General features: G+C 50.3%; 1 protein-coding gene across 2 annotated transcripts; it reads right to left on the minus strand.

Annotated features, from left to right (window-relative positions):
• Window positions 1-4,606: 4,606 nt before the first annotated feature.
• Window positions 4,607-16,251, minus strand: PRC1 (protein regulator of cytokinesis 1). 2 transcript variants are annotated; one of them, XM_055142850.1, is made up of 14 exons: window positions 16,120-16,251; window positions 12,395-12,527; window positions 11,992-12,114; window positions 10,936-11,169; window positions 10,691-10,861; window positions 9,455-9,604; window positions 9,135-9,282; window positions 8,470-8,606; window positions 7,621-7,716; window positions 6,967-7,113; window positions 6,788-6,889; window positions 6,039-6,146; window positions 5,702-5,872; window positions 4,607-4,909 (listed from the first exon to the last, which is right to left on the minus strand). In XM_055142850.1, exons 1-14 carry the CDS (start codon window positions 16,128-16,130, stop codon window positions 4,829-4,831), a joined length of 1,812 nt encoding a protein of 603 aa, XP_054998825.1. In that variant the 5' UTR covers window positions 16,131-16,251; the 3' UTR covers window positions 4,607-4,828. The 2 variants fall into 2 exon arrangements, with proteins under 2 accessions (XP_054998825.1, XP_054998824.1); XM_055142849.1 differs by lacking the exon at window positions 4,607-4,909 and having other exon boundaries at window positions 5,199-5,872.
• Window positions 16,252-21,282: the final 5,031 nt, after the last annotated feature.

Raw genomic sequence — 21,282 nt, forward strand, 5'->3', positions numbered from 1 at the left:
CCCATATGGTCCCTGAGCACCGCCAGAGGTGATTCCTGAGTGCCTGAGCCAGGAGTGACCCCTGTGCATTGCTGGGTGTGACCCAAAAAGCAAAAAAGAAAAAAAAAAGAAAACAAACTGTGAGAAAGAAAAACTCGACTGGGGGTGCTGGAGCGATAGCACAGCGGGTAGGGCGTTTGCCTTGCACGCGGCCGACCCAAGTTTGATTCCCAGTATCTCATGGTCCCCTTGAGCACCGCCAGGAGTAATTCCTGAGTGCAAAGCCAGGAGTAACCCCTTAGCATCGCCGGGTGTGACCCAAAAAGAAAAAACTAACTGGACTGGGAAGCTCTCTGTCTTGACATGGTAGTGCAAGCACGGAGAGCTCCTGGGACCCCAAAACTAAAAAGGAAACAGTCAACCCACGGACTTGGTGAGGAGGCCAAGTGCTAGAGAGTATTATGGCCTTTTGGGGCGCTGGCATGGTCCCTAATATTCAAACCCATATTCAACCCTAATATTCAAACTTTTTGGAAGCACTCCCAAAAAGTATACGAGAAGAGCTTAAAAATTATGCTTCTAGGGGCCGGAGCGATAGCACAGCGGGTAGAGCGTTTGCCTTGCACGCGGCCGACCCGGGTTGGATCCCCGGCATCCCATATGGTCCCCCAAGCACTGCCAGGAGTAATTCTTGAGTGCAAAGCCAGGAGTAACCCCTGAGCATCGCTGGGTGTGACCCAAAAAGCAAAAAAAAAAAAAAAGTATGCTTCTAGGAGAGAGAGCAAAAGGGAATGCCCTACCACAGGGAGCGGGGAGGGGATGGGGATGGTGGGAAGAATGCTGGGACCATTGGTGGTGGAAAATGGGCACTGGTGGAGGGATGGGTACTCGACCATTGTATGACTGAAATGCAAGCACGGAAATCTGTAAGTCTGTAACTGTACCTCACGGTGATTCACTAATAAGAAATAAAAATAAGTTATGCTCTGAGCAATACACCCTTTACTCTTAAGGGGCAGAGCAGTGTCAGGACGCTCAAGCCTCAAAGTTACATTGTCCATCAGTCATTCTAGTGGACAGAAAAAGGCTGACCTGTAAACCTCTCACTACTAAAGGATGTGGTCCTTGGAGCTGAAGCAATAGTACAGCGGATAGGGCGTTTGCTTTGCACGAGGTCGACCCGGGTTCGATTCCCAACATCCCAAATGGTCCCCTGAGCACCGCCAGGAGTGACCCAAAAAGCAAAAAATAAATAAATAAATAAATAATAATAAAGGATGTGGTCCATTCAACCTAGCTACCAGATTCTGACTGTATCATGAAGTACCCTGGTTTATTCAGAGCAGACAATACATGGAACCACGTGATTGTCAATGTTCCCAGTACTTAATCCATATCCCACTTTTTAAATCTGGGGGACCCAATTCTGGGCTTCCACATGCACTCTATCAGTCACATGCCTAACCAAGCCTTCTATTTCACGTAGGCCTTTGTGAAATCTATGTGCACTCACACATTACATTCACATGCATTTTTAAAAATTCTATATAAAGAACTGATTTGCAAAGTTATTGATAGTTGGATTCATTCATATATTTCAACACTAATCCTACCACCAGCGTCAAATTCCCTCCACAAGCTTCCCCCTGCACCCACCCCCACAACCTGCCACTTTGCCAGGCACATTTCAAAGTTCCGTGGTTGAAGTTTAGATCTCATGTTTTCAGTGTTATTGAGCCTGTGCTTTGGATATATTACTATCATTCTCCCACATCCCCAGTATAACCAAGGCCACCATTCACCATTGACCCCTGTGTTTCCCCAATACTTTTCTTCTTCCTTCCTATGCACTTTAGAAGTGTTCCCTCCACTGTGTACTATAAAGGGCCAACAGGAATGAAATGACATCTATTAACTTTTGTTATCTCAAAGGTGAATATTCTCAACAGAACAGCAGGAAATTAAGAACCTCTAAATTCCCTAAACTCTGGCCAATTTTTACCCATGGCTTTTTTTTTTTTTCCTTTTTGGGTCACACCCAGCAGTGCACAGGGGTTATTCCTGGCTCAACACTCAGGAATTACTGCTGGCGGTGCTCAGGGGACCATATGGGATGCTGGGAATCAAACCCAGGTCGGCCTCGTGCAAGGTAAACGCCCTACCCTCTGTGCTATGGCTCCAGCTCCCCCATGGCTTTTTTTTTTTCTACCCTGGCTTTCACCAGTGCAAGCCTGGTATTTGTGGAACAAAACCATCAAACATCAGGGGGACCAGGGACAGAGAGCATATCAGAGCTCAGGTCCAATCAGAAAACACCAAACCACAAGCACCATCAGGACCAACCCCAAATAAACAGAACAAGAAAAGAAAGCATTTCTAAAAACAACTAATTCTGAAGTAAAGGGTTTCTTACCTACTACGTTGAAAAACAGTGGACGTCCTGGAAAAAGAAAACCCTTATTAGTCTCCTCCAAAGTCATCAAAATAGGGGCCCAGGTCATTGCAATGGTATGGCAGCTTACCTGGCCCTGGAGAAGGGGGGTGGGGGTAAGCGGCCATGTGGTGCCAAGATTGGAACTGAGGCCTCCAGTGGACAAAACCAGCCTTACCCTGAGGTGTTTACCAAGACTGGGTACTCTCTTGAACATGTTTCTTTCTCTCCCATTTCTCTAAATTTCTTTCAATAAAAACTAATTTGCTTCATGCTTTTTTTTTTTTAATAGACATAAGGAACCTTCCCTCTCTGGTCAGTGACTGCAATCCACTGTAGCTAACTACAGTCCCCCGCTTCCGTGCAAGAAAAGCACAGCACATGACAGGGCTGCAGAGGATCCTCCCTCACATGCTTAAAGGCTGCCTCAGGGCAGCAGAACCAGAATTGTGGAGAGTGCACAAGGCGAAAGCACAAGAGGTTTTTTTTTCCTGCAATTTTACCAAATTAGTTTTAACAGTATTTTGGTGGGAAAGTCTCCAGGATTCTCTATGTCACCTGCAAATAGTAACCCTTTGACTTCCTCCTTTCCAATATGGATACTTCTTTCAATTTTTCTGATGAGTCCAGTGTGGTCAAAGTAGTGAGTAGGCACCCACCCTCACATAGTTTGTGTCTGAGAGGGAAAACTTCAGGTCATTACCAGTAGGTATGATTGGTGGCTGACTAGGCTTGTCATTGTGGCATATCTCATATCTGCTTGTGGTGTGTTGAATCCCACAGGATACTTTGATTCCATGTATGGAAATGACAGTATTTTTATTCTGATGAGGCACGAGGCTGATTGGCAGGATACTGAGGCATCTCTGCATCCTTGCTGCAATCCCACTTAATCTTATTCATGGCTCATTGAGTTTGTTTACATTTGTCCATTGGGGGTCTGGCCTACACCTTGTTTCTGTGGTGGCACCTCATTGGTTTTGATACTGGGGTAACACTTGCCTTGCTGAACAAGTGGACACTTTTCTGTCTTTTGTTTTGGGGCCACGCCAACAGTGCTCAGGCCTTATTCCTGGCTCTGTTGCTCCTGATGGGCTAAGGAGACCATATTTGATGCTGGGAATCAAAGCTGTGTCAGCTGCGGGTCTTATCCTTTTGAAACATTCTACATGTCTGTTGTCTGGTTTAATGTGCATCCCTGATTTTTCTGAATGCAGTGGCCATTGTAAGTGGGATATTCAAATTCCCCTGATATGTCCAAGCAACACTGGAAGACCCAGGTTAGATCCCTGGCACCAACCACATCTGGTCCCGAGCAACTCCGTTCCCATGCAGTATGTACGCATAGGGTGCTTCTTGGCCACAAGTATCTCATCTTTTGTCAGATGAACTGCTGGTGGTTCTATTTTGTCCCAAGTAAGGGTGCCTTGTATTGGAAGTAGAGCCCGGGGCCACACCATGCTTTTCCACTGCGCTGAGTTCAGTGACACCCTTTATGTGCATGATCCTCACACTCCCAGCACCAGAACAGCTCTCCGCAACTCTCCCCAACAGTCCTTTCTCAGTGTGAATGGAGATACCTTTAGTAGCTGGCTGCTTAGCTTAGTTACTATTCTTCAGAAACTAGACTTTTTTGCTATTTATTACTAATTTTTACTGAAAAACTACTTGTAAGTAGTAAATCTGTTGCTTCTTTACGTATGCTTTTGGGTGATCAAGTGCCAGAGGCCGAGTTAATCTCAGCACAGAGGCTCTGTACCAGCTCTGACTGGTCGCTGTGGCCTGAGATGGTATTTAATTAATGTGTTTTGAGAGCAAAAACCAACAGCCCCTGGAGTATTCATTGGCCCAGTCACTGCGGCAGCAGGAAGGGGGATGCTGACCCCTGAGACATGTTCTTGTGACCTCCACCATTTAAGAAAAATCTTACATTATACATAAACCGCACTTCTGACTTTTTTTTTTTTTTTTTGGTGGAGGGATCTCGTCCTCAGGGCTACATCCCCGTCCCAGTGTCTGACTTAAACTCTGTCGTGCCCTCTTCAAGTTTGTCTTCCACAGCCAAAGTCAACCACAAAGTGATCTGGAAAGGATAAAATACTATACATTTTATTTGCAAGAATGTGTTTTTTAAAACAACATGTACAAATGGCGAGGGTCAGCAGTGTGCCTTTGCCAGTAAGCGCTGAGAACCATTGGTGCTGCTGGGCCTAGAGAGTCAGAATAAATACGTGTGCAGGTGGGCAGTAGTGACCAATCCACGGGAACTCAGCCCCGTGCTGACATGTGCAAAGTTCCCATCTGCATGGCAGGGACGGCCCTGAAACAAGGCTCTGGACAAAATTTGTAGCCACAGAGGCCTTTAGGTAAGAGCCAAGCTAGTGAACATCCCTAAAGGAAGAGCAGGGTCCCGCGGGGTCAGGGCCGCCCCGGAGTGAGGGTAGTGGAATTGAGGATCCGAGAAGCAGCATCAGAACTGGCAGCCTTTGAAAGCTCCTGCTGTTAGGAAAAACACCGGTGAGTCTGGGTCGCAGCCGGGGCAAAACCCTCTACCTGGTGGTTCTGAGCTGCCAGTGTGAGTCTCTGAGACCGTGCCTGTCCCTGGGGCCTGATGCTGATCTGGTCTCATGCTGGAGCCCGGGACAGAAATGGAGGGAAGCAGAGAGACGGGTTAGTTCTTCCTTCCAGGGGGGCTAACTCAGCTCAAGATGTCAGAAGAATGAGAGAAGGGGGGTGCAGCCTGGAGGGGTTAGTGAGGAGACTCAGGAAACGCCCAGAGGCCCTGCAGGCAGCATACACCTGGGGCGCCCCGTTTGTGCTACAAACAGCAAAGTCTACCTAAGCTGGGGTAGGGCTGAGAATCCAATTCAAGTCTGAGCCAGTTTCTTGTTAATTTAGGATTTAGCCAGACGGTCAGTGTCTGGAGTCCACACTGGCCAGTACCTCAGCAGTTATGGTTAGTGGAGCCCATGGCCAGATGGGAGCGAAGCCGGCAGGTGAGTTTGGAAAGGGAACGGGGACATGCAGGGGTTCCATACAGACCTGAAGCCCAACAGTGGAGCTGTCAGAGAGGGGTGGGTCCTTCTGAGAACAAAGAATTCAGACTGTTATCGGGAACCCCACTGGGAGAGCAGCAGCGCCTGCAGCCAGGGCAGGGGGCCTGAGGCGCCTCACGGTCAGGGAAGGAAGGGGATTCTCAGCCTGTCCTCAGCACTGCAGCCCCGGGAGACGCCCCAACTGTGTGCTACCCAGAGACCGGCAGACGGTAGGTAGGAGAAAAGTTTGAATTACCGCAAACTCAGAGTAGGTGCTGGCAACAGAGTTAAGGCTGAAGTTGCGCTGGAGGGGGGCTGGCTTGGGGTACCCACCGCTCAGAATGTCGTTGAGCTCCAGGTTCTCCTTGTTGGCCCCGCACCTCGGGGTGCGGGGGGTTTTCTTCCCCAAGCAGGTGGGCGGGAGCAGCTGTGGAGAGGCAAAACCGTGTCAGACTGGGCTACCTGTGACCCCCAGACTGAGCACAGGCATCCCCACTTCTCTCTCCTGGGCTCTCTGGGCAGATCCACCAGCTCACACCAACTCAGCATGTCAGTAACGGATCCTGGACCAGGTACACAGCTGGAATACTGACCTTGCTGCCCGAAGGTGGGAACCACGACCCGGGGGAGTGACACACTGTGCCTGAAACACCAGGCCACGGGCTGTTGGCCGCAGCGCTCGACAGGGTGGTGGCGTTCAGCTAGGAGACCAGAGGGACGAGTGAGACACCATCAAGCATGCCCACACCCAGAAGGGGAACGACAGTCTGTGAGGCGTGTCAGAAGCCACCGAGTTTGCCTCCTCTCCTAACAGACCCGTCACATCACTTGTAGGTGTTCGTACTGTGTGAAAAGCTGACGAGGCTCAAGTGTGGCCACTTTAGCTCCCACCAGGGCAGGGTTCTCAGAACCACGCTGGAGGCTTTTTTCAAATGTTCACCAGATTCTTACTATAAACGTTAGTACTGCTGTCACTGCGCTATCTAAACTACGATAAATTCCAGGAGATTCAGCTAAGAGAAAAACTAATAAACGACAATGTGTCAAGAAGCTAAAACAGAAAAATTCAAGACTTTGATGCTACAGAGATCTAAACGGTCGCATACCAGAGGCAGAAACTGATCTTAATTTGTAAAACGCCCTTTTCTTTTGGTTTCTGGGCCACACCTGGTGAACTCTATGGGATGCCGGGGATTGAACCCATGCAAGGCAAATACCCTGCCTACGGTGCTATCACTCCAGCCCTAAAATGCCTTATTTCAGGGGAGGCACATCTAGCACCCTGAGTTGGACACTCCCACTCCATTCCTGCAGGACAGAGCCCAGACAGCCCATGGCCTACCTTGCGCACCTTGCCCGGAGTGGTCGGGAGCAGGCCTCTCCGCTTGCTGGGTGCGCTGCCATACAGCATCTCTGTCTCCGTCTGCATCTTGTTCTTCAGTTGCTGTGGAGAGGCAGAGCAGGTGAGGGTCCCGCCCTGCAGGGTGCCCTCCCCTACCCTCCCCCTGGGCCCCGCTTAACTCTTTCCTGCTTGGCTCGCTCCTTCTCCAAGCGGTGCAGCTCCCACTGCTCCGTCACATACTCCATGAATTTCTTCCCCTTCACCACAAACTCTCTTTCATGCTCCTTCTCCCACATTTCAATCTGTGCCTTCAGTTCCTCTTCCAACTAAGACCAAACAGACATGCATGTGACTTGTCTTCGGGGGATCCTTTAGGGGATCCTTTCATGCAGGGCCCCTTGGCGAGCAGCAGCCTGATTTCTGCCCTGGACAGGAAAAGGCAGGTAGCAGGAGAGTTCCAACAGAGGACTCAGAATGTGGCTCAGGTGAAATCTCTCTCCAGCCCCGGGGGAAAGGTGTTTTTTTGTTTTGTTTTGTTTTTGGGGGGGAAGCACACCAACCAGTGCTCAAGACTTACTCCTGATGGGGCTTGGGGGACCATAAAGGGTGCTGAGAATTGAACCCTGTGCAAGGTATAGCCCTTCTTGCTATACTACCTCTCTGGCCCCTGGGGGAAGTACTTGAGGCTTGGAAATGGTACTGCTGAAAGGCTCAGATCCGCACCACCGCCTGCCTGAGCCTTGGAAGGGATGAGGGTTTTCAGTGCTTGGTCACAAATGGTTCAGTTCAGTATACCTTTGGTGTGGGATCAATCTTCCCCAAAACCACCTTACCTTAGGGAGAGTTTTTTGGAGCTTGGCCCTTTGTTTTTCTTCTTTTAGCAGATTTCCTCCACGGTTTGTAAATCGACTGGGATCTGAAGCTTTTCTCTGGAAAAGGAGGATAGGGGTGGTCAGACCAACCTCTGCAAGGGGACTGAATGCAGGAGAGCCTCTTTCTGTGGCACATGCCCATTAAAGCTCACTGGCAGACAGCGTAGAAGCAGATCGCTGAAATGTGCCATGATGGGGCTTAACGATTCCCTAGGCCTTACTAGTGTGCAACATGGGGTCTGCTCAGCTGCTGTCTGACCCTGTGCACAGTGATGGCGAGCACTATCTGTGACAGTAAAGGGGATGGAGAGGCAGAAAAGTTGAGTAACAATCTAGGGACATTTGGAATACAGCAAGCCAGAGCGGGAGGTGCCCACCCTCTGAGCCAGTCTGACTCCATCATTTTGTTCACTTGATGTCATGTGGTTGGCTCTGCTCTACAGAGTCCTCAGTTTTGCCATCAAGTTCCCCCACCCCATCAGACTCTCCCTAAGGGAACCGTGCATCGGTCGGTTCTCCCTGTGGATCCTAGGTCGGGAGGGATGCAGGGTACTTAGGTGTTTCCTGTGTAGGGAACCTCAGAATAGGTACCCACACTGGAGCTAGGGACCCCAATGCCTAAAAGTCAAGAGGAAGGTGCATAGAGACACCCACGTGGGGGTTCTCTCTTAGATGTACCTAGGTAATAACCTCAGATCAGCTGCATCCAGAGATGTAACACAAAAGACAGGCTCTGGGAGTTGGGGAGGAGCACAGGGCGGGGAGTCCAATAGGCTGGGTTTAGGCAAAACGGGATAACTGGAGCTGTACCTCAAACTCAAGGAAAAGTCTCCAGCTGTCTTCCCACTTCTTAATCCCGTCAAAGAGTTCCTTGTGAACCTCATAGTAGTTTCTGAGCTGCACAACCTCGATGTCATGGAGCTGGAGCAGACCCTCCGTGTAGTCCTCTGCTGGGGACACAGGGCAGGAGCAGCTCAGCACTCTATCGGCCCTGTTGTCCCCCACAAAACCCCCCACTTGAGAAAGTGAGCAATGCATGACTTAGCTCGCACATGCCACAGGCACACTGATAAAGCCAGGTCTATCATCAGCCTAGGGGATGCGAACCAAGGCGGGAAGGTTCTGTCACCTCAAGCCTTGTCCTTAGGGTTTATTGGGCCTGATGACACTGAAAGCCTCTGAGCACCATGGCCCTTACCTTCAAGAAGCCTCACACTTGCAGGTAAGCAGATGAGTTTATTTTCTGAGGGGGCACCTGGTAGTGCTCAGAGGGTCATCTGGGATGCTGGGGGATTGAACCCATGTCAGCCTATGTGCTACTATGAAGGGCTGGACACTGCAGCTGGCAGATGGGCAGCACCTGCTAACCAGGCTGCAAAGAGCCGGAACATCTGAAAATACTGTTGTGTACCCCACAGCAGTTCAGCAGGGGCACCCTGACCAGGCGAGGGGAGGGGCCCGCACTCAGCACGCACCTTCATAGTAGGGCGCAAAGGCGCACCTCTGCTCCTGGCTGTAGAAACACTTGTCCCAATACTGTGCCAGTTCTACTCGGATGGCCTCAATCACCTTCTTTATGTTTTGCCTCTTGAGTTCTTCCAACCGATCCACTTCTGATTGGAGCTGAGAGAAACAAAGTCATGAAGATGCCTCTGAGACTCACTCACACGGACTCACTGGTTCACAGCGCACAGCTAGAGGACACGGCCCTACCTGCCAGGCCACCCTTTCCTGGAATTGCCCAGGTGCGGGCGCATGCACCAGGCTGAGGCGGCCACACTCTCGGGGCTCTTACCACTTTCCGGACCTTGCTCTTGGAGCCCGTCATAACCGTAGCCATTGCATCCCTCTCTTCTACAGGGATCTGCAACCTGTTCCAGAGCTCTCGGATCTGAGTACGCAGCCCCTCACAGGCCGCTTCATTCTGTGACTTGCGTGTTTCCAGCTGAAACAGAAGCCAGGTGGTTGCAAACCAGCCTTGGGGGCAGGCAGGCTCCCCATGCCCACTAGGGAAGACATCCCTCTATTTGGGAAGGGTACTGAATAGAATCCAAGCCACAAGATTCGAACTCCTGTTTTGGCTTTTGGCCCACTCCAGGGTTACTCCTGGCAGTACTTGGGGGAAGACGAGGGGCCCAGGATTGAACCTGGGTCTCCTGCACACAAGGCATGAAAAGTCGCTTTAACCCACTGAGCTATCTTTTCAGTACAAGATTCATATCTTCAAACAAAAACTACTCAAGGGCACACCCTACAGTGCTCAGCTGTCACACGTGGTGCTGCTCCAGGACCAAGGCAAGACAAGCACTTTCACCCCTTGGTACAGCCCAAAATTGTTCTTCGATTAAAGCTAAGCTAATTCAAATGACTAATATTTCTATATCATCCTAATTCTCTTTTTATTTTGGTTTGAGCCACGCTCAGTGATGCTGAGCAGCTGTTCCCGGCAGTACTCATGGGGAGCCATGAGATGACAAGGAGCGTGTGCAAGGTGAGCATCTAAACCTCTGTACTGTGTCTCAGGCCCTCTTTGGGGGTGGAAAAATTTAGGGCCCCACTAGGAGTACTCAGAGGTCACTCCTGGCAGTACGGTGGTATCAGGGATCGACTGAACCCTGCTAGCCAGTGTCCATGCAAGGCAAGTGCATTCAGTTCTAGAAGGTACCTCTGCAGGTCCCACTTTCTGGCCACACTCAGAGATCCTCCCCACTTGGTGCCCAGAGGTCCTCACTCCTGGTGGTGTTTCCAGTCCACCAAGCACATGCTCTGGCCCACTGAGCGGTCCTGCCCCTTTCTCTTAGCTCACATCAGTTCCTTTAAGATCCAGGACTGGGGGCTGGAGTGATAGCACAGCAGGTAGGGCATTTGCCTTGCACTCGGCCGACCCAGGTTCGATTCCCAGCATCCCATATGGTCCCCTGAGCACCGCCAGGAATAATTCCTGAGTGCATGAGCCAGGAGTAATCCCTGTGCACTGCCGGGTGTGACCCCCCCAAAAAAAAAAGAAAAGACCCAGGGCTGGGTTGACTACCTGTTGCAGCAGCTTCTGCAGCGCGGCGATGTTCTCCAGGGACAAGCAGAAGGCATCCTCATCCTCGCATACCACGTCGCGCTCAAAGCTCGTGTCAGGTGTGTGCTCCAGCTCCTCCATGCACAGTATGATCTGTCTCTTGATGCTAACAAACTCCTCCCGCCTCGAAACCTGTGGAGCACAGTGATCAGGGTGCCCCAGGACCAGAACCAGGGCACTTACCAAGTCCATGTGCGAGAACCTACCTTGGTTTCCCTCAGAGTCACTAGGTGTTGCCGGAACCGGTTCAGCTCCTCAAGGCTGGGGACTGCAGCACTGTCGATAGCGTAGTGAGGCAGGCAGAGCACATCACACAGCTCCTGCTCCTGATCCTGTAGGACTTTGAGTTCTTGCTTCCGCTCCTTCTTCTTCTTCCGCATCAGTTCCACCTGAGTACGCAGATCCTTCTCGAGCTGCAGAATGGTTGTCTCCCCCTCTTCCTGCATGAGACAAAATTCACAGTGAGGGCTTCAGATACAAGGAGGCCTGGCTTAGAAGAAAAATAGCCTGGCTTAGTACCAACAGACCATGGCCCACTAATGAGGTGTCCAGGCACAGAAGAAATGTTCAGCCCTGCAAGGAAATGGTCAAGAGGCGGGGGCTGGAGCCAAAGGACAGCAGACACAGTGCTTTCCTTACACATGGCTGACCCCGGTTCAATCCAGCCAAGAGTTACCCCGAGTGTAGAGGCAGAAGCCCTCAACAACACAAGTATAGGTTCCCTACCCTGCCAAAAATATTCAAGCCCCCAGAATCCTCATTCCTCAAGCACCAGTCTAGCAGCTCTGCTGTTTTTGAGCCTGACCATCCTGTGATCTGCAGCCCTCAGTGACTTCTGGCCCTAAAATGATGTGAAGGTCATGGCCAGAAGTGCGACCCTGGTGAGCACAAGCAAGACCTGGGCTGCCAATGAAGGGCGCTGCCCTGGTGAGAGAGCCCTGCACTAAGCCTGGCAGCCCCATTGAGCACCTGCCAGTCCCCTATGGCAGCACCAACTATGTCAAGCAAGGACAGGGTGACAGGAGACGTCTGGTGAGCAAAGACACCAGGATACGGCTCCCGGAGCTTGCAGAGCTGCTTCACAAAGCGAGCGGAAGGTTCAGGGGAGCCAACATCTTAACCCAAGAGAATCTCTCACTTCCTTCACTCATGACAGCAGGGAAGGGCATTCTCATATCCCAGAAGTGAGCTTGCATTTTTTCAGGAAAGCTGACACATCAGGTAAGGGAGACATGCCCGCAAGCCCAAGGTGCTGCTGGTACCTGGATGGGCTCCATGCCCAACTCGCTGCACAGGGCACTCAGCTCCTTCTGGCACACAGAGATGCTCTTGACCAGTCTGTCTTTCAGGCTCTCCTCTTCCGCGATCATCATGTCCAGCAGCCCCTGCAGAGAACGCCCTGTCACCCATCCGCCTCTATGCATGGTGCTAGGGCTGAACCCTGGGCATCTGTTATATCTATGTAGCCCCTGGAACCCTGTCATTCCAGACTCTTGCCCTTCCCCTTCTGTGTGGCAGGACAAAGGGGCCATACCCCTGGGGTGTATGGAGCCTGGAGTATCAGAGGCAGCAGCACCTGGGAGGAACCAAGCTTGACCAAGAGGGGCAGTGCCAGATTCAAGTTCTGATCTCCCCAGAGCCTACAGACCAGCTCCGCGTACCCACCTTGATGTGCTTCTTCACCACCTCAGTCCGCTGGAAGCGCTGCTCCTCAGGGATCCCGATCAGCTCCCAAATCTCGCGCAGGCGAGCGAGAGCCTCCTGGAGACACAAGATAGACTCCCCCGCCAGCACCTCACTGAAAGACAGAGATCATGAGGCTGTGAGGCTGAGCAGGACAGGCTGAGTGGGGGCTAAAACCTAAAAAATACACCTTACTGAGCCGGATCCCCAGCTACTCATAGGCTCCCTTGAGCCTCACCAGGGGTGATCTCTGAGCTCAAAGCCAGGAGTAAGCCCTCAGCACCACTGGGTGTGACCCTCAAAAACAAAATATCAAAAAAAAAAATTAACTTATTAAATCCAGAGCTAGTTCAAAGGGCTAGTGTGTTGTTTTAAATTCAGAAAGCCAGAAAGCACAACTAGGGGTAACCCCCTTAGCACAGAACAACCCTTGAACCCCAAGCACCTCAGCTGGTCTCATCCCCCAACTCCCCCAGTAAATGCCCTACCAGAGAGATCAGGAAGATCTGATCATGCCTGGTTCTGCCCCAAGCACGAAGCAAGCAGGTATGATCCAAATAACAAATCAAACACCTCTAGCAATGATCTATATTATGAGACCAGAGCGACAGTACAGCAAAAAAGGCATTTGCCTTGCTCATAGCCGACCTGGGTTCGATCCCCAACATCCCAGATGGTCCCCTGAGTACCACCAGAAGTAACTCCTGAGTGCAGAGCCAGAAGTAACCCCTGAGTATCACTGGGTGTGACCCAAAAAAAAAAAAAAAAAAAGCTCTAAACTTCACTTGATACACCACCGCACTGCAAGCCCTCCATGGGCAGCACCAGGGCCAGGCACGTGGCGGGAAACTCCTGAAGCCTCTCTAGTCTCCTCACAGCGTGGGAAAGAGAAACAGGCATCCCCAGTCCCCCAGAGAATCCCAGAATCCCTCAGAGCTAAGAGTGCCCTAGCACAGCTTCCGCCTCCCCTGTGACCCAGCTGCCAGACCCTGGTGCTTCCCCAGGGCACCCACACAGTGCTCCTTTCTGATGTAATCCTCCACCTCCTCTACAGACCGTGAACTTGCAGGCAGGGTCCCCACATCTCCATCTCTGGACTACCAGACCCTTACAAACAGCGATGGCCTGGCACGCTGGCTGGGGCCAAGCATGCTTCAAACTTGAAGCTCCCCTCAGCTGCTCAGACGGCACAGTCCAGTGATCACAGCTCTTTTTTTTACCTTGGGGAAGCACCCAGTGATACCCAAGGTTTACTCCATGCTCTGTGCTTAGGGATCACTTCTGGCAGGGCTTAGGGAATCATACAGGAACCCAGGTCAGCTGCGTGAAAGCCAAGCGCCCTGCCAGCTGTCCTATGGCTCCAGACCTTTCTCACTGTTCTAAACAATAGAAAGCTTGGCACACAGGCAAAGAACCCACACAGATATTTTATTTATTTATTTATTTATTTATTGCTTTTTGGGTCACACCCAGCGATGCACAGGGGTCACTCCTGGCTCATGCACTCAGGAATTACTCCTGGCGGTGCTCAGGGGACCATATGGGATGCTGGAATTCGAACCCGGGTTGGCCGCGTGCAAGGCTGTGCTATCACTCCAGCCCACACACAAACATTTTCCCAAAGACATAAATGTGAACAAAAAACTCTCAACATCATAAACAACCAGAAAATGCAAACCAGATGCACAAAGAGATACTTCATAGCTACTAGCTTGGGTAGAAGAAAATAGTGAGAACCACAGGGACAAGGATGTGGAGAGACATAAACCACCGTGCCCCCATGGGGACAGGAGACTAGGGCAGCCTCTTGGAAGAGTCTGGCAGTGCCTTAGGAGGGGTTGGTGTTCCAAACAACCCAGCATTCCCACTCCTGGGCACATGCCCCAAAGAAATGAAAACATGTCCGCACAAATATCCACAGCAATGTCACTGCTAATGGCCAAGAAGTGGACACAAACCAATCAGCCACCAACAAAGAAAAGAGAAATTCCAGTCAATCCTGAAAATAGTGTGCCGTACAGGAAGTCAGTCCCAAATAACAACCTACAGTGAGCTCCCATGCGGGGGACAGACACAGACACATGTGGGGGGATGCTGAGTATGAAATCTATCAAGATTTTATACCTTATGTATGAGACTTATGTATAAGACTCATACCTTATGTACGAGTCACTTAAAAGGAATATGCAGAAGTGGCAAACAGACAAGAGAAGCGAGCAACTCAGAAGTGGGGCTGAAGGAGGGAGGTGGGAAAGACTAATTGCGGACAGAGCTTTTGAAGGCTGAAAAAGCCTGAAAATTAAATTCTGTAACAGCTGCACTACTCCGAATATGCTGTAGAATATTAGTCATTACCCTAATGACTAACTAGGTGTGCTAATGTCTAGTAAAAGGTGTGCACTTTTACCAATCAAGTGTATAGTTTAGTTAATGATTACATGGAAGTTATATCAAGAAAACTTATATTTAAAATCAGAAATACAATTGGAAAGTTTTGGCCTTGTGATCATCACACTGGACATGTTTACTAGTCAAAAAAGAAGCAAACTCAGCGCTGGAGCAATAGCACAGCGGGTAGGGTGTTTGCCTTGCACACGGCCGACCCGGGTTCAATTCCCAGTATCCCATATGGTCCCCTGAGCACCTCCAGGAGTAATTCCTGAGTCATAAACCAGGAGTAATTCCTGTGCATCGCCGGGTGTGACCGCCCCCCAACAAAAAAAAAAGCAAAAAAAACCCCACAAACAAACAAACTCTAGAAAACGACATAACCTGATACCACATGCCTGGGCCAGAGCTGTCACTCAAGTCGAGCACAGGTCTCTGAATCTGATCCCTGGCACCACTTGGACTTAGAGCGCACCAGGTCCACTCTGGCATATGTCCCTCCCCCAACTACTGGGTGTTGTGAATTCTAAGGCAACCCACCCAGGGACACCAGATGTAAATAAAAGTGTGTATGGGGGGGGACCCTTTGGTATAACAGGTTTGGTGGCAGAGCTTTTTTGGGGTGTTAGGAACTATGAAGCCTTAACTAAGTAATTGTGATGGATGCCCAGGAGTAAATATATTTTTGAGTCAATCAACTCCCAAATATTAGGAGCATATCATTAATGGTTTTTCTGTGCTTAAGCAAACAACATTCTTCTATGGTAAAATATAAAAAGGTTATAGCGGAAAGCAAGCAAGTCATTCACTACAGATACAAAATCCAGAGTCACCAGAAGTTTTGACTTTGTAAGTAAAGCGTGACTTGGTGAATTCAGTAGCTAACACACAAAGGTAAAGCACAAAGGAAAGGCTAAAGGTTAAAGATAAACTCGGGGGACTAGGGGTGCTCACAGGAGCACTGTAAGCTTCTCTCGGAGGAGGAAAAGGGTCAATTCACTGATGAAGTCGTAGAGTCCCTATGTCCACTCTTCCACTGATCGAGGTGTTGTCCCCCAGGAAGCTCATCTGGGCCTGGGGAGGGGCCAGGACTCAGAAAGTGTGGACCCGCCCTACGGGAAATGGCAACTGTGCCCGCACCCCGGTGTCCCCCCGGGCCCCCCGACGGGACGGAGCCCACCCTGACCACTCCAGGCGTCGCTGCGGCTCTCCTGTGCACTCCCCAGCCCGCCCTGCCTCGTCCCCCACGGCCGCCGGGCGACACCCGAGGCCGGGGCGTCGGTGACCTCTCGGAACCCACCCATCCTGCGTCTCCGCACCTTCTTCTCATGGTGGACGCTCCTCCCGGCCGGCCGTCCAGTCTTCGAGCTGCTCTGCCGGTGCCCCAGCGGGTCGCCGCCCAGAAGTAAGAGCCGCACTCCAGCCGCGTAGCTGCTCCGCGAGCCGTTAGCCCCGCGGGTCATTTGAAGCCAGCACAGAGACGGCGCCGGCCCGCGATTGGCTGCCGAGCGCGCGGGCCCCGCCCCCGGCGCGGCTGCCACTGCGCAGTGGGGCCATGGGCCCCGCCCCAGCGCAACTGCGACTGCGCAATGAGTTCGCAGGCTCAGGCCCCGCCCACGGCCCGGATTCAAAGCGCGTGGCGCCGCCCGCGGGCCGCCGGGAAGGGGCGGGGATGAGCAAGGGTCTGAGCCCGAAGATGCCGACGGAAAACACCTGTTGGGCTGGTCCCTCTGCGGGGCTTCTACGGCATCCCTCCTGGCGCTCGTGACGCGTTACAGACAAAGGACCTCAAAAGGTTCGAGTGGCCCAAGAACGCCGGAGGGGCTGGCGCGGAGTGTTGTATGCGGATTGCCGGGTACGCGCCCCATCCCCAGGCAGCGGCGTGTGGACCCCAAACAAAACCAGATCTGAGATCCTTGCTGAGAGTCTCAGGCTTGGAGAAAAAAATGGTCCCGGGGCCCGGAGCGATGGCACGGCAGGGAGGGCGCTTGCCTTGCGATGCGGCCCCCTGGGTTCCATCCTCAGCATTCTATACAGTCCCCCGAGAACAGCCAGGAATAACGCCTGGACGCAGAGCCAGGAGTAACTCTTGAGAGTTGCCGGTGTCGCCAGAACGATAAAATTTTTTAGAAAAGTGGTTTCCCTGGGAGTGGTTTTCTTTTCAAATTTCAAAGGTTTGCCCAGTTGTTTTGATCATTTTCTCCTTCCCTTCCCTGTTGTGGTGACCCACACTTCCTGTGGTATGGGGGACACTTCCACAGAGCCCTGCTTCATCGTGAAGCCCACAGGATCTTTTCCTACATCAGCAAGTGTTCATAACCGTTGACCTGTCAGATAGCTCAGTGCACTAGAGCACAGGCTTCACATGCAGAAGACCAGGGGTCTAGCACCAGCACCACTGGTCCCCTGAGCACTGCCCAGGAATGGCCCCCAAAACAAATTCTAGCTTGTTGAACTATAACTCCTATATATGACCTCTACAGGTCAATAATAATAATAATAATAATAATAATAATCCTCTCCTTTATCATTAATGAAATCATTATTCTTGGGATATGCACGGACACAATATTCTTCCCAACCACCCAGGTAATTCAACCACCCAGGTTTCAGGGCTGGAGCGACAGTAGGGTAGGGCATTTGGCTTGCATACAGCTGACCCAAGTTCAATTCCCTGCATCCCAGATAGTCCCCCGAGCACCACCAGGAGTAATTCCTGAGTGCAAAACCAGGAGTAACCTGGGGCTGGAGCGATAGCACAGCGGATAGGGCGTTTGCCTTGCACACGGCCGACCCGGGTTCGGTTCCCAACATCCCATATGGTCCCCTGAGCAACGCCAGGAATAATTCCTGAGTGCAGAGCCGGGAGTAACCCCTGTGCATCGCCAGGTGTGACCCAAAAAGCAAAAAAAAAAAAAAAAAAAAACCAGGAGTAACCCCTGAGCATCACTGAGTGTGATCCAAAACTAAATAAATAAATCACTGTATCACTGTCATCCCCTTGTTCATCAGTTTACTCGAGCAGGCACCAGTAACGTCTCCACTCATCCCAGCCCTGAGATTTTAGCAGCCTCTCCCTACTCATCTTTCCCAATGATTAGAGGCTCTTTTCAGCATCAGGGGAATGATACCTATTATTGTTACTGTATTCGGCATATTGAATATGCCCCGGGGAGCTTGCCAGGCTCTTTCATGCAATGACAAATACAAATACTACCAAGGGAAATACTTAGTGGATACAGTAGGAAAGTATCATAGTTCAAAAGTCCATTAGTATAGACATACTGCTTAATAATCACCTGGATAGGGGCCGGAGTGATAGCACAGCGGGTAGGGCGTTTGCCTTGCACGCAGCCGACCCAGGTTCGATCCCCAGCATCCCATATGGTCCCCCAAGTACCGCCAGGAGTAATTCCTGAGTGAAAAGCCAGGAGTAACCCCTGTGCATGGCTGGGTGTGACCCAAAAAGCAAAAACAACAACAAAAAAAAATAATCACCTGGATATTATATTTGTTTTGGTAGTTACTAGTTCACAGTCACTGATAGATGTTAATAAATAATAAATAAATAAAACCACCCAGGTTCTGCCTCTTCATTTACTTTTTGGCTCTTTGGGAATTACTGGGGGATGCTCAGGGGTTACTCATGGTTTTGCCCTCAGGAATTACTCCTGGCAGTGCTCAGGGGACCATACAAGATACTGGGATCGAGCCCAGATTGGCTGTGTGGAAGTCACACCCCCTACCCACTGTATTATGGCTCCAGTACTAGTTCTGGGTTTTTTAAAAATATGTATTTTATCTCGTGGGCAGGGAAGGAACCCAGGGCTGTTGGATATTAACCCCAAGTGTCTTAAGCTTCATCAATGAATTCCCTTTTCCTCCTCCCCCCCTCGAAGTTTATGTGCTCTTACGAGCACTAGACTGACATGCTAAGGCCTTTATTGAACTGATTAAGACCTTTGCTAAATTGAGCATGTCTCTTGTGAAACTGGAAATTGTGTTACTTGGTACCAACACCAGTCATTTTTTTTTTGCTTTTTGGGTCACACCCAGCAATACTCAGGGGTTTCTCCTGGCTCTGCACTCAGGAATTACCCCTGGCGGTGCTCAGGGGACCATATGGGAATCGAACCCGGGTCGGCCTCATGCAAGGCAAATGCCCTACCCGCTGTGCTATCACTCCAGCCCCCAACACCAGTCTTGCCTCAAAATTGTCTACAGATTTTTTTTTTTTTTTTTTTTTTTTGCTTTTTGGGTCACACCTGGCGATGCACAGGGGTTACTCCTGGCTCTGCACTCAGGAATTACTCCTGGCGGTGCTCAGGGGACCATATGGGATGCTGGGACTCGAACCCGGGTCGGCCGTGTGCAAGGCAAACGCCCTACTCGCTGTGCTATCGCTCCAGCCCCAGAATTGTCTACAGATTTAATCTGTGGTTTCCCAATTAGGGCACTTGGAGACCAGAGTTTGGAAAAGGACTAAGGATAATGTTTATAGGGCATTTAAGTAAGGGGCCCAGATACCCGATAATTCTGAGTGACTTGTGAAGAAATCTACCGCACACAAGGGTGGGATTCTGTGAATGTGATGTGAAACTGGTGGGTTGTGAATTGGAATGAATATAAGTTAAAGATGAGAAAGAAAATGTATGGTCAAACTGGATTGGTATAAGGAAATATAAGATTACCCTATATTGGGCTGGAGCGATAGCACAGCAGGTAGGGCATTTGCCTTGCATGCAGTCGACCCGAGTTTGATTCCTCCACCCCTCTTGGAGAGCCGGGGAAGCTACCAAGAGTATCTCGCCCCCACAGCAGAGCCTGGCAAGCTACCCGTGGTGTATTTGATATGCCAAAAATAGTAACAAGTCTCACGATGGAGACATTACTGGTGCCTGCTCGAGCAAATTGATGAGCAACAGGATGACCATGACAGTGACCCTGTATTACCCTTTAAGGGGACTGGAGTGATAGATAGCACAGTGAGTAGGGCGTTTGCAGCCGACCCGGGTTCGATTCCTCCGTCCCTCTCGGAGAGCCTGGCCAGCTACTGAGCGTATCCTGCCCACACGGCATAGCCTGGCAAGCTACCCATGGCATATTCGATATGCCAAAAACAGTAACAAGTCTCACAATCTCACAATGGAGATGTTACTGGTGCCCGCTCAAGCAAATTGATGAACAGCAGGACAACAACAGTGCAACAGTGCTACAGTGCTACCCTTTAAGGAAATTTAACATAAGGAAATTAGTATAAAGAAATTTTAAGGGGCTGGAGCGATAGCACAGCAGATACGGCGTTTGCCTTGCACTCGGCCAACCCAGGTTCGAATCCCAGCATCCCATATGGTCCCCTGAGCACCGCCAGGAGTAACTCCTGAGTGCAGAGCCAGGAGTAACCCCTGTGCATCTGGGTGTGACCCAATAAAGCAAAAACAAACAAAAAAATTTTAAATTGTATCTGAAGAATTGTTCCAATATACATATTTTAAAAAGTAGGTAAAAAAGGGTCTTAGATAATTCAGAATATAAATTCATTATTGGAAATAAGTACAAAATTATAGTGCTCTTAGAAAACTTCAAACTTAAGTTAATCAAGGCTTTTCACTGGAGGGGCTGGAGAAGGATGCTAGCCTTGCACACAGCTGACCCTGGTTCAATTCCCGGCATTCCATACGGTTCCCCAAGCACTGCCAGGAGCAATTCCTGAGTGCAGAGCCAGGAGTAAGCCCTGAGCATTGCCAGGTGTGACCCAAAAAGCATCCCAACCACACCCAAAGAAAAAGGTTTTTTTTGCTGGACTAAAGAACAAAGCAAACATATTGTTAAACTGTATATTCTGTGTTTGACCTCTATAGGTCAATATTATAATGCTCTCCTTTGTCATTAAATAAATAATTTAAAGCCTACAGCCAAATACCCCTGGAGCATTCTACCTCAGGGAATTTTGAACAGCACCACCTTCATCCTGGTCTTAAGAATGATATCTTGCTTGAGTGTTTTGATGATGAGAGAGCTTCAGAGATTGTATGAAAACCTCAAAACTATTGATGATTTTCAAAAACTGCTAGGAGACATTAATTGGGTCCATCCCTCTCTATTTCCAACTCAGATCTCTGTACCCTGTACCTCACCCTTGAGGAGGACTCAGCCCCCAATGGTCCAAGGCAGTTAACCCGAGGTTCAGGAGTTGGATTTTTTTTTTCTAGACTCGCTCTAGAAATCCCATCTTTCTCAGTTTGCTCCTAAAGAAAAATTAAGGCCTTTGCTATAGTTATTGAAAAATAGAAACATGAGTATGCCCCTGCTTGACTCTCTGTCCGTGGCACGATTTAATTTTTAAAAATTTATCTCAAGGGATGTCTCAATGATTTTCACACTAATTGGGTGTGTCCTGACATTCCCAGCTCGGACAGCTCCGCCTCCGGGAAAGGCGGGATTGTCAGACCCTCCCAAACCACAACAGTGAATTCTAATCA

The sequence above is a fragment of the Sorex araneus genome, chromosome 6 (assembly GCF_027595985.1).
Source record: "Sorex araneus isolate mSorAra2 chromosome 6, mSorAra2.pri, whole genome shotgun sequence".
Taxonomy (NCBI): Eukaryota; Metazoa; Chordata; class Mammalia; order Eulipotyphla; family Soricidae; genus Sorex; species Sorex araneus.